The sequence below is a fragment of the Natator depressus genome, chromosome 10 (assembly GCF_965152275.1).
Source record: "Natator depressus isolate rNatDep1 chromosome 10, rNatDep2.hap1, whole genome shotgun sequence".
NCBI classification, from domain to species: Eukaryota; Metazoa; Chordata; order Testudines; family Cheloniidae; genus Natator; species Natator depressus.
This window is the reverse complement of record NC_134243.1, coordinates 1,261,117-1,273,999: the sequence shown is the minus strand read 5'-3', so window position 1 is coordinate 1,273,999 and position 12,883 is coordinate 1,261,117. Positions and strand designations below refer to the sequence as shown.

The 12,883-nt window shown below is 51.6% G+C and overlaps 1 protein-coding gene across 1 annotated transcript in view; it reads left to right on the top strand.

Moving 5' to 3' along the window:
* Positions 1-4,213: 4,213 nt before the first annotated feature.
* The window catches only part of HS3ST4 (heparan sulfate-glucosamine 3-sulfotransferase 4), a 129,674-nt gene continuing 121,004 nt past the window's right edge, over positions 4,214-12,883 (top strand). The window contains exon 1 of the mRNA XM_074964931.1: positions 4,214-4,875. Within this exon, the coding sequence (XP_074821032.1) occupies positions 4,214-4,875 (662 nt within the window). The remainder of the gene's footprint in view (positions 4,876-12,883) is intronic.

Below are 12,883 nucleotides of genomic sequence, written 5' to 3'. Positions count from 1 at the left end.
CGTGGATCACACTCACATCTGCTTGCGCATGTGTTTGACACCCATACAAGAAAAATACAAAACGTTGCTTCAGTTATGAGGAATAAAATACTCAGCTCTGAGCCTGGGTACCAGCCGTTTCAGGAAAACCCCTCATTGTACAGGGCTTTCCAGTCTGGTTGTAAAATTTTCCTCTGGGCTAGAAGCTGGAGCCCAAGAGGAGATTCTATTTCCTTGATGCCGGATACGTGTGCACATCCTGTTCGGTGCGTGTGCAGCAAGCAGAGCACACGGAGAGGCGCCCCTGGAATCTCAGATGGGGCGTTTTGGTAAATGCTGTGCTGTAAACGTGTGCTCTGTTTTACAATAAATAATTGACGTTTTTCTGGCCCCTCCTGTTTATTTTGGAGCTTCAAAATCACTTCCATCTCCTCTAGGGTAAATCCTCATTTCACAGGTGAAAACGGCTGCCGCAGAGTAACTGCATTTGGCCAACACGGCCTTGGAGATTTTTCCCACGCGGAGTCAGTGCAGAGATGCAGAATCTGCTGGGTCAGTGGTTTAGGCACCATGCTGGCAGATTCAGCCCATCACTGTGATACCCAGTGGTTTCTCCAAGTTTAAATCAAAGACAAACGAGTGCAGAAGCAGGTACGAGATGCTCCGAGGATGTCCAAGCACCGATCTAAGAGGCGATATCTCCATATTAATGTTGGAGACCAACTCCAGAGATGGCCAGCCTGCATCCAGGTCAGTAAGGAGGATAATGAGACAACACTGTGGGCCCTGCACACCCAGAAGTCCGGCAGCTCTGATGCATTCAGACCATGCTCATAACTCCGAAGTGGGGCATAAGGGGAAAGGGCTGGAGCCAGCAGGCTGAACTCTCCCAAGGCCTGATCAATCAGTGCCAGTTCTCTCTGGAAAGAGCAGTTGCACTATTGATTTGCTTACGCTCAGATTGCAGCAACTCCACGGGATGTAGGTTAAGGACAGTTAGAGTAGCTAAAGCCATTCCTAAACCAGAACAGCAGATTAAACCTGCTCTGCTCAGAACATCTAGGAAGGGGGAGCTGTATCTAGCCCTACAGTTCACACTTCCATCTACAATGGGCTGACTGACCTTCCCCCCCCAATCCCCCCCCCGGAGTTTTCAGCACCTTTGGCTTTGGGTTTGAATCCTGATCTCACCTTGCTAGTCCTCACTTCTGAAACAGATGCCCCTCACCCCTGAAGAAATGCCCCCTGGAATGCACCTGTTCACAACAGAGATAGAAGGACAGTGCAGTCCCAGGGCTAGGAGTCACCCAGCACAACCTACGCTGGCTTCCCAAGCTCTATGTTGCACTGCCCATGGCCGTGCTCGGCTCTCGCAGGTGTGTCACCGGATCCTGAATGGGCTCAGTAGAGAATCCGCTCCAGTACGGAGGCACAAGGCTGTGAGTGAAGGAGACGAGGCTTTACTTCTGTCAGCTCAGGTTAGCCCCGGAACATTAACATAACTGTAACGCAGTTGAAAAGGAATCCACTAGTTACAGGAAATGATTTACAGGACACAAGACTGCCTTTCAGAGGCCTCAAGTGTACCATAAAAAATATACTGTAAAGGAGTAATCTTTATCTGAACTGAAGCTGCACAGAGAGAACACATGTCCAGCTGAGAGCAGCATTGAGCTTTCGTTCACTCTGGGAAAAGTCAGAGCTCTTCATCTCATTTGATTAATTTTTTTCTTGGCACTGGACATCTAGTTAATATTTGTGCTCAACGATGGTGGTTTTTTCCTCCAAATGTTGCTCTTGTCCTGGGCTCAGACAAAGGCAGAGATGCCGATAGTATCTCCCCAGACAAACTGCCCTGCTGGGTTTGTGTGTTAACTGCAAGATGTGGAGCAGTCAGACTCCACTCCCCACTGTCCCGTCCCACGCTGCCAAGACTGGCCTATCTCTGAGCAGAAGGTGCCAGTAGCAGTGAGCCCACCTGCCCCCCCCTCCCGCCAGGCTGATGCCAAAGCCCATTTGCAAGAGCCTGTGTGGTAGGGTGTGGAGCAGCTCTGTACCCCCAGGAGTCTGAGGAGGAAAGGACGGCTGTCTTCAGCTGTATTTTCTTCTCTCCCTTGGTGAAGCTGAGGTTCCCTGGGGTTCACAGTATTCAACACTGAAAACATGGGCATTGTGGTTGCACCCAGCCCAGAAATGCGTGTACCTCAATGTGCACCCCCACGATAGGTGTGGAATGTCCAGTGCTCACACACGAGCCAGGCGCGGCATGCAGCTGCACCTAAGTGTGCCGGGGGGTTTCTGTCCCTCATGCAGGCGGGTGCACTTAGGCACATGCGTCTTCGAAATCGGGGCCCTAATGTTCACTTCCAGATCCCCCTTGAGTCAAGGCAGCAATGTAGAGAGGAAGGAGAGTCCAGAGGTTAGGGCACTAGGGTTAAGTTCCCTGCTCCATCACATATCGCTAGTCTCTCTGGGTCTGTCTACACAGCAACTAGTCACCCACGGCTGGCCCGTGCCGGCCGCCTGGGGCTCGTGGGGCTCGGCCTGTGGGGCTGTCTCATTGCTGTGTAGACTTCTGGGCTCAGGCTGGAGCTTGGGCACCAAGACCCTGCGGGGTGGGAGGACCCATCTGTACACCCAGGGAATAGCCCAGCCCTGCCCTGCCTCCAGGGGGGCTGTAGGGATAAATACACCACAGATTGTGAGGTGCTCAGCTCCTACGGGATAAGTACCTAAAAGATACCAACAGACTCCAGGGCAAGGTGGGGAGTGTAACAAACCCACGTCCACACACCCCAGGAGCTGCTCAGCTAAGCACACTTCTGCGGCAGGGGCAGAGAACTGCAGCCCTCCCCTCGCCCTGAATGACAGATCGGGGAGGTTACTGGATGGTCTCTCGGAGGAGCCCAGGTACCTCTTGTCGACATCCCGAAGGACAGAAGGACCGGGGTAATTTTATGCCTTTGATGGAGTCGCCCCCTTCCGGAGATCACTAAATCACCCTTGCAGGGACTGGGTCCAGGGCCCCATATCGGTATTTCTGAAGGATAAACAGGGATGGCCACTGCCTCTCCTTGCATCCCATGCGGGAGCCAGGCCTGCCCTCAGGGGAGATGGCACCTCCTTAGTCATGATGAGGGGAGCTCCTGGGTTGGGGGGGGGCTCTACCCCGGGGGAACAGACTCTCCTGCCCATAGAAATGTAGGGCTGGAGGGGTCACCTAGTCTAGCCCCCATCTTCTGGCTTTTCCCCGCAGAGGGAATCCCCCAGCTCTGGGGGCAGGGCCCAGCCTCCTCTCATGAAAGAGGAGGCTCCTTTCCCCTATGACTTGGGGTCATCCTGGCCCCTGCTTGGAGCCCCCAACGACAGAAGATGGGGGCTGACAGCCACTCACCCCAGAAACCTGCAAAGGAGAGGGGGAAAGGCCCTGTCCTCACAAGGCCGACAAGGATTAGTCTTGGGGAAGCTGTGGAGTAGTGGGGAGTGGGCCTGGGGCGGGAGAGGGGCAGGGAGAAGCAGAGGGCAGGGTGACTGGGGGGCCGGAGTGGGGGAAGGGAGAAGCGGGGGTAGGGCGGCTGGGGGGTCACAGCTGGCAGACTGGGGCAGCAGGAGAGGCGGGGCTGTGGGGCACAAGAATTGTAAGGCAGGAAGGGGACAGCCAGTGCTGCGGGGCGGGGGGCAGCAGGGATTGGGGGGCAGCAGGGATTGCATGGGGGAGGTCTCAAGGGCGAGCGCTCCTCATCTCCATTCCCAGCGCCCGGCGCTCCGAGCGCACCCGCCGGCTCCGGCCGCGCTGCCCCAGCCCCGGCCCCGGCCCCGGCCCGGGCGCGGTGCCCAGGCCCAGCGGCACCCGTGCCCGGCGCGGTCCCAGCCCCGGCGGCCGGGGCCAGGCGCGCTCTCCCGGTGCCGGGGGCGGGCTCTCCCCACGCGGGAGCGCGCTCTCCGCCTCCCACTCGGCACAAAGTTTAGCAGCAGGAACTCGGGCGGCAACAGTGCGAGGCGGCGGAGCCAGAGCGCAGCGTCCCCGGCCGCGCCGCGCCGCGGAGCCGGTCCCCATGCGCCCGGCCGGCGGGCGGCGGCGGCACCGCGGGGCTCCGCGCTGACTGTGCCATGCGGGGCTCCCCCCCGGCGGCTGCGGGGCGGGAGGGCAGCGGCGCCCCATGCGCACGGGGCTGCCGGGCGGCGGCTGACACCATGAGCGCCCGGTGCCCGGGGCTAGGAGCGGGGAGCAGCCATGGCCCCCCCCGCCCAGCCTGGGGCGCAGGGCGGGCGCGGCTCTAAGGGGCCCCCCGCTCGCAGGCTGTTCTGCATGTGCACCCTCTCGCTCTGCCTCACCTACCTGTGCTACAGCCTGATGGGGGGCACCGGCCCGGGCGCCCCGCGCTCCCCCGCCGGCCCGCGCGGCTCCCCGGCCCCCTGCGCCCCGCGCTCCCCCGCCGGCCCGCGCGGCTCCCCGGCCCCCTGCGCCCCGCGCTCCCCCGCCGGCCTGCGCGCCACCCCGGCCCCCTGCGCCCCGCGCTCCCCCGCCGGCCTGCGCGCCTCCCCGGCCACCCCCGCGCCCCCCACTCGGGCCAGCAACGCCAGCCGCCCGGGGGGGTCGGCGGCCGCCTGGCTCCGGACCGCGCTGGCCCCCGGCGAGGTGATCGCGGCGCCGAGCGGCGCCTTCGAGAGGGACCCGCAGGAATCCAGCACCACGGACGAGGAGCTGAGCCGGGCGGGCAGCACCACGCCGGACTACGGCGAGAAGCGGCTGCCGCAAGCCCTGATCGTCGGCGTGAAGAAGGGGGGCACCCGGGCGCTGCTGGAGGCCATCCGGGCGCACCCCGACGTGCGCGCCGTGGGGGTCGAGCCCCACTTCTTCGACAGGAACTACGAGAAGGGGCTGGAGTGGTACAGGTGAGCGCCGGGCGGGCCGGGCCGGGGGAGAGAGACCTGCCCCGGGGCAAACAGCCTGCGGACAGCGGGCAGCCTGCGCCCCCCCAGGGGCAGGAGCCGGGCCTGTGGCCGGCGGGGCGCGCTCCTGGCTGGAAGGGCTGGGCCCGGACTCCCCCGGGCGTGTTTGGAGAGAGCCCCCCCCGGGGCAGGGCCGGCGCTGCCTGTAGCCCTCCCCCTGTGCCCCTCTCCGGCTACATGCCCGCTCCCGTAAGGCACCAGATCAACCCATCCTCTCTGCCCTGGGAGCAGGTGGCGAATTCCCTTCCTTCGCCCCATGCCGCCCCTGGAGGCTCTGGGCCTCATGCCCGGGGGGGGGGGGGGGGGGCTGTGTCTTGGAGCCTGAGGGCAACGCTTGGCAGCCTGGGCTGGGTACCAGGGGCTGTAGCTGTGGGAGGCTGCACCAGTCCAGCTCAGTCCTCCCAGCCCTCAGGGACAGATGCTGGGGGTGCGGGTAGTGGGGGGGGGGTTATTAGTAACTGTTGTGCCCGGGGCGGAGGAGAAGGGAGTGTGTGTTGTTCGTGGCTTGACTTTCCATTGCCTTGCTTTTGTGGGTGTGGGTTTGTGTCCTGTGTGGTGTGTGTGGCTCACCCTGAAGGTTTCTGTGTATTTAAAATCTAACTGTCCCCCTCCATGCAGAAGTTCTCACATTGAGTCTATTGCTTACTTATTTATTGCCAGCAGCGGGCTCAGGTCTGCCCATCTCCTACCTGGCAGCTTACCCGAGCAAGGTGCTGTCTCCAGGATCTGGGTGAATCCCAGACATGCTCTCCCCTTTCGACGCAGGGACCTTGGAATTGCTTAAGGACATAAAAACAATATATAAGGGACATTGATAGTGACAAATAAGGGGGGCAGATGAGGCCCCAGAGCAGCCAGTGCCTGGCGTGGAGGCAAGTTGTGTGATAACACTTTTAAATGCAGGTACAATAAATGTATAATTAACGTGACTGGCTATTATACCATTTAAAATACAGGGTTCGGATGGAGATGCCAGAAATAGATAAAAATGCACATTTTATGCAGCCCCCAGTACACAGAAGATTTGAACAGATTGCTCTGGGCAGCTGCACTTGCACTATACAAACCTAGACTGTTCAGTAGTTAATAATTACGGAAATAAACAAGCCTGCAAGCCCAGGTGATAGCTGCAGTTTTAAAGTGACAATAAATAAACAAGGATTCTGTCTTCATACAAGCCACAGAATCCTGAATTTACTTCCCAAATGGAGATTTATTCCTTGTATGCAACAAGTTCCATCTGCTAGAAGTTTCTGAATTGACTAGACTGAGCTCTGTGTATGAATTACTCTTGGTATTGCCGTTTGATATAACACATTTGAAACTTTTAACGTAGACTCCTTTTAACCTGTTCAAATCTATGAAAACTGGATGAATTCATCAGTAGGTTTCTTTGCTGTTTCAGCATATCAAACTAATTGTGATGTTCACTGTTTTAAAATATTTATCTCAAAACCTGAAAATACAAATAATTAATTTAACTTGAAGATTACTGATGTTATTATTTTTTAGTTTCTGGCAGCACCCGCACTATCCTCATTGCTTTCCAGATAGGCAAGAATCATGATTAAAACATTGAGGTCCTGGCTTTTTATTTCACTCATTAGGGCAGTTGACTAAACAGCTCAAAAGAATGAGGAAATTTTCAGTTTCAGGGGCAAAAAGTTAACCACTGTTTAAATTAGTTGGGTTTTGTTTTTTTTTAATAAAAATAAAGTGTGAAGTTTTCATGCCAACACTAACTTAGATATGGTCTTCAGGCAGGTTTCCTCAGAAATTTTGGAAGCAAAGTGTGTGCATAACGCTTATTTGCTGTGGGTTTTGCTTGGCTTTGTTGTGAAGCCCGGCGATTCTCTGAGGAACTCCAGTGAAGTGGAGACCAGCAATCAGAAAGAGAGTACTTGCATGGGAGCGTGTTCGTTATGTGCTGTCAAAGGCTGTGCCTGTTACATCAGCATCTGGGCATGAGGACGAGGACTGGCTCAGCTGATTTCATTTTGTGCACACTTTGTTTCAAACAGCCATCATCATATTTTACCTAATTTTCACCCAGGAAAGCTTTGCTTTAAAGACCAAGTTTAGAAACTTGATGGAAGAAGCTAAAGATAGGGGTGTAGAGAGGTTTGGTTTTGTTCAAAATAGGCAGAAGAAGATCAAGCATTGAATATGGCAAGCAGCTGTGTTTGCATCTTGAAAGTAAAGCTGGGAGAAGAGGGCCAGGGAGTGAGCGTAGATTTCCCTTGGCGTGAAAGGCACAAACAGGTGTGCGTCTGCAGAACAGTGTCTGGATTTTGTTGTCATTCTTGTAGCTGTGTGGTGTTGCTCTGCATAGGTTTGTTTACGCTCGTTTTTAGTGCTGGTGAATGGTGCTGGACTCGACAGCTGTGGGCACTGAAATCTCCTGGTTACCCTACCTGCAGCCACCTCTCAAGCAGTGAGCAGACTTTCTTCTCTCTGCCAAGGTGTCTCAATCCTGAGCTGGAATTGCCATACTGGAAGACAGCAAGGGGAGACTTACAGTTAGCGGTCCTTAGTGCCTCATCAGAGTAAGGCATAAATTCCCATTTCTGACACGGGAAGGGGATATCTTCCTGACCCTAGCTGATGGTTAGCTTATGTCCTGCTCCCGCAGCATGAAGGTCTTTGCAATTGTATCCTAGCTAGAGAAATTGCAGGTGTTGTTCATATGCACATAAATGCCTGTTTTTAACCTTATTGAATTACTTGCATTAATGTCTTCCAGCAGTGAGTTCCATGGGATACTTACACATTGTGTAACATGTGGCTTCCTTTTGTCCATTTTAAAACTGTTGCCTTTTAATACTATCAAATTATTATTTTCTCATGTCAAGGGGTGGAAAATGAGGCCACTTGACTCGCCTTCTCTGCATCATTCATTGTTGAAAGTATGTTCTGGTGATTACTGTACTGTCCTAGGAGACAGTAATTTTTATGTTCTACTCCAAACTCTGTCAACATGGCCTAGAGCCAGTCACCTTTTAACTTCCCTATGCCTCAGCTTCCTAATCTGTAAAATGGGGATGATAATACTTAGCTATTTCTTTTGGATGTGTATCTTGCTACAGTTGGTCATGCCTTTGTCTCCTTGAGATTGACTGCTGTAATACACTCTACATGAGGTTATATCTTATGATGATCCAAAAGACAAAGGTAGTGCAAAATACACTTTATGTAGAGAATCAGTTACACCAGTTCTTTAGAGTCTCTGCCGTTTTTCTGTAATGTTTAGGAAAAGCTATGTGAATGAGTGATCTGTGTTGATTGTGATAGTTTGAAAGCCAGGGTTAAAGTTTACGTGGAAATTACAGAATTGAAATCTTCCTACGTGTGTACTGATGGATTTTGTTTAAGGTGGAGTTAAGGCTGCGGGGGATTGTTCAGCATTAAGGTGTCAGAATTGCTTTTGGAATCATCATTTGTGATTCCATACACTTTAGCGTTGGGTTGTTTGAAGGACGTGTTCAGTGGTACATCTTCCCTTCAATTGCATTTATAGACTTCAGTGTAAGTTAACTGTTGTTGTTGAATTTCCTAGATCTTCTTTTTTGTAAATGTAGAATGTATTTTGAATGCTATTAAAAGTTGTATTTAAGGGTTTGTGGGAAGTGTTATCTACTTTTAGTCTCTCTTTTTATTAACAATCCACTGATATTTCCTTCTGGCATATATATCTTTGCATGTTCTTAGTTTCACCTCTTTCTTTTATCGGTGACATTGATACTTAACAGTAGATATTATCCTTCATGGTAAAGAGAATTAACTGCATCCTTTCTACAATGCCAAAATGATTGTGAGGTTTGGCAAAGGTCATGAGGTCTTCATTTCCAGCAAAGTGGAAATTAACTGATGCCTCTTCATTCTTTCCTTACCCTTCTAGATCACATGATCTTTCTAGCATCCTAAATATGAATTGCCATGGATTTTTAGTCAGTACTTGGTGCTTTTATAATCCAAGAATTTCCCACAGTCAACACAGGGGAATGTCCTCACTGCAGAATTAACTGGGGTGACCAGCACTGGGGTGACCAGCACTCGGGTCTGAGTACGGGGGTTGCCCTAGTCAGGGTGTGAGCTGTCACACTGCAAATCCGGATTCGATTGTGTCCACACAGTTGCTGTGCTCATCCATATTAGCTCAGGAACTTCTGGGGGCTCGTAGCGCTGCAGCATGATATGATGCTCTGTGATTCTTTCCTAGTGAATTGTGGGAGAACTTGTCTGTCCTTCTGGGCACACGGGGGAATTGTGAGAAGGCGTCGGAGGACTGTCAGCACTTGAGTGGTTTAACCTGAATCCTCACTGCAAAGTGGGCAGGTTGCCAGCCCAAAGGTAAGCCATGTTCATGTGTTAGCCTATAGCCCAGGACGGGCCAGCTAGCTCAGGGGTAAAGCTGAGGTGTGGGTGTGAATGGGAGTCAGGATAAGGCCAACCCCACCAATAGCCGGGTTTAACTCTGCAGCAAGGATGGACTCCCAATCATTTCTGGAGCTGGGATACCTGTGTCGTCTTGCAGTTTCAGATGCCAAAACACGTATCATTTAAAAGTTCGTCATCTACTATGAAACCCTTTGGCAAAGCCCTGCATACTCCAGAACAGGCTAGACCTGGATTCTGTGGCAAAGTCTCTGAAAACTGTGGCACTCTGTTGCAGCTTCATTTAAGTGGAAAAGTGGAAGTGTTTACTCAGTGAAATACTAGCTGAATGATGCAGTTAGCACACTAGCCCCTGTGCTGTTCATTTAGAGGTTAATGTAAAATGAATTTGATTGGTTTTCAGCATGCCTCAACGGCAACATGTTCCTGCATTGTAGGACTTGTCCCGTGGAAGCAGGTTTGGGGAGTTGGGCTGAGGGCAAGTGGGGCATTGGCACCTAAAGAGGCAAGGAAAGCTGTCTGGGAGTGATAAGCACATTAGCTAGGTGTTGCACGTGTGTGATCAGCAGAGAAATAGTTAATCATGTTGGCATGTAAATTGTCAACTTTAGGTATCACAGTAACTCACTGAGAAGGGTGGGACAGTTCATGGATCTCAGAGCGATTGTTTCCGCTGCTTGCAGGTTCAGGAAGCTTCATGCTTTCAAGGTTATCTTGGCATCTGTAAGGGCTAGAAACATTTTTAAATGAAAGTTTAGAGTCTGTAGCATCCATTTGATAACAAATGCACCATTTGTAACAAAATAGGATAAGCCTCATAACGTAAATACAGCATTTATGACTAGCAGTGTTAAATCCAATATTTTCACATTAATAACCATGCCATGTATCCTGTGTCTTAGATTTTCAAATACAGTAATCTATAAATCAATGAATTTTCAAATAAAAATGGAGACATTTTAAAATGATTATAACTAACAGATTTACTGTTAAATTCTCAGAAAATTCATTCGGTACTGTTAAGAGTAAGTGCTGTAAGTATGGGGAGGATATGATAAATTTATATTCTTCATTCATAATGAAGACCTTTCATCCTTTTAGTGAAACTCTCAATGCAACTTTAACTAAGGGACTTCTATGGTGTCTTCATAATTATAACCTTACTTTTACTTCATGGCTCATTCTCTCTTATGCCTCAATCCTTTAGGGTATATCTACACTACGAAATTAGGTCGATTTTATAGAAGTCAATTTTTAGAAACTGATTTTATACAGTCAATTGCGTATGTCCACACTAAGCGCATTAAGTCGGCGGAGTGTGTCCTCACTACCGTGGCTAGCATCGACTTACAGAGCGGTGCACTGTGGGTTGCTATCCCACAGTTCCCGCAGTCTCCGCTGCCCATTGGAATTCTGGGTTAAACTCCCAATGCCTGTTGGGGCAAAAACATTGTCGCGGGTGGTTTTGGGTACATGTCATCAGGCCTCCCTCCGTGAAAGCAATTGCAGACAATCGTTTCACGGCTTTTTTCCTGGGTTACCTGTAGAGACGCCATACCACGGCAAGCATGGAGCCCACTCAGCTCACCATCACCGTACGTCTCCTGGGCGGTGCTGGCAGACGCGGTACTGCATTGCTACACAATAGCAGCTCCTTGCCTTTGTGGCAGATGGTGCAGTAGGACTGATAGCCATCGTATGTCTCCTGGGTGCTCCTGGCAGACCTTGATAAGGTCGATCAGGAGCGCCTGGACAGACAGGCTATCCTCCTCTTCGAGCACCGAATGGGAGCCAGAGACTCCAGGTCATTCTCTTCTTTAAGTTTCGTCTCATGGAGATTCAGTCCTGCCTGGAATATCATGCAAGCTGGAGGCTTCTGCCTCAGGCTGCTCTCCCAGCTGGCAGCACTGCGCAGTTGCACCTACCCAGCCTGCCCCTTGCTCCCATGGCTCATGAAGCCTGGACAGTAGTAAGGAGCAGTTCAACTATAAGCTGAGCAAGTGCAGAATGGTGGTAGAATGTGCCTTTGGATGTTTAAAAGTTCGCTGGCGCTGTTTGCTGACTAGGTCAGACCTCAGCGCAACCAACATTCCCATTGTTATTGCTGTTTGCTGTGTGCTCCATAATATCTGTGAGAGTAAGGTGGAGACCTTTATGGCAGGATGGAAGGTTGAGGCAAATCGCCTGGCAGCCAGACACCAAGGCGATTAGAAGAGCACAGCAAGGCACGCTTCACATCAGAGAGGCTTTGAAAACCAGTTTCATGACTGGCCAGGCTTTGGTGTGACAGTTGTGTGTGTTTCTCCTTGATACAAACCCGCCCCCTTTGTTGATTTTAATTCCCTGTAAGCCAACCACCCTTCCCCCTTCAAACTAAAGTAACTATTATTTTCAAACAGGGGGGAGGGATAGCTCAGTGGTTTGAATTGGCCTGCTAAACCCAGAGTTGTGAGTTCCCTCCTTGAGGGGGCCATTTAGGGATCTGGGGCAAAAATTGGGGATTGATCCTGTTTTAAGCAGGGGGTTGGACTAGATGACCTCCTGAGGTCCCTTCCAACCCTGATATTCTATGAAACCATGCATTCTTTCTTTATTAATTAAAAAAGAGAGAGATAACGGACAAGGTAGCCCGGGTGGGGTAGGGAAGGACAAGGCCACATTGCTTATTGTAGCCACACTAAAAATCAAACTATTTGAATGACAGCCTTCTGTTGCTTGGGCCATCCTCTGGAGTGGAGTGGCTGGGTGCCCGGAGCCTCCCCCTGTGTTCTTGGGCATCTGAGTGAGGAGGCTATGGAACATGGGGAGGAGGGTAGGCGGTTATACAGTGGATGCAGCAGGGGTCTGTGCTCTTGTTGGCTTTCCTGCAGCTCCAATAGACATTTCATCATGTCCGTTTGCTCCTCCCTTAGCCTCAGCATCGCGTCCTGCCTCTGCTCTTCGCGCTCACTTAATTCTTTCCTGGCCTCTACCACTGAATGCCTCCACGCATTAAGCTGTGCCCTGTCAGTGCGAGAGGATTGCATGAGCTCAGAAAACATGTCAAAGTGAGTGTGGTTTTTTTCGCCTTCTAATCTGCGATAACCTCAGGGACGGAGACGATAGGGGGAGCGTAGAAACATTCTACGCTCTATGATTCTGGGGGACTGCATGGTCACCTGTGCTGCTGAGTTCGCCACGCTGACCAAACAGGAAATGAAATTAAAAAGTTCCCGGGGCTTTTCCTGTGTACCTGGCTAGTGCATCGGAGTTCAAAGTGCTGTCCAGAGCGGTCACAATGGAGCACTCTGGGATAGCTCCTGGAGGCCAATACCGTCAGTTTGCATCCACACTACTCCAAATTCGACCCAGCAAGGTCGATTTTAGCGCTACTCCCCTCATTGGGGAAGAGTACAGAAGTCGATTTTAAGAGCCCTTTAGGTCAACGGAACGGGATTGGTTGTGTGGACGCAGTCATTTTTAAATTGACCTAACGCGTATAAATTCAACCTAACCCTGTAGGGTAGACCAGGCCTTAGGCTTAACTTTTCGCATGTAAGTAGCTCCATTGAACCAA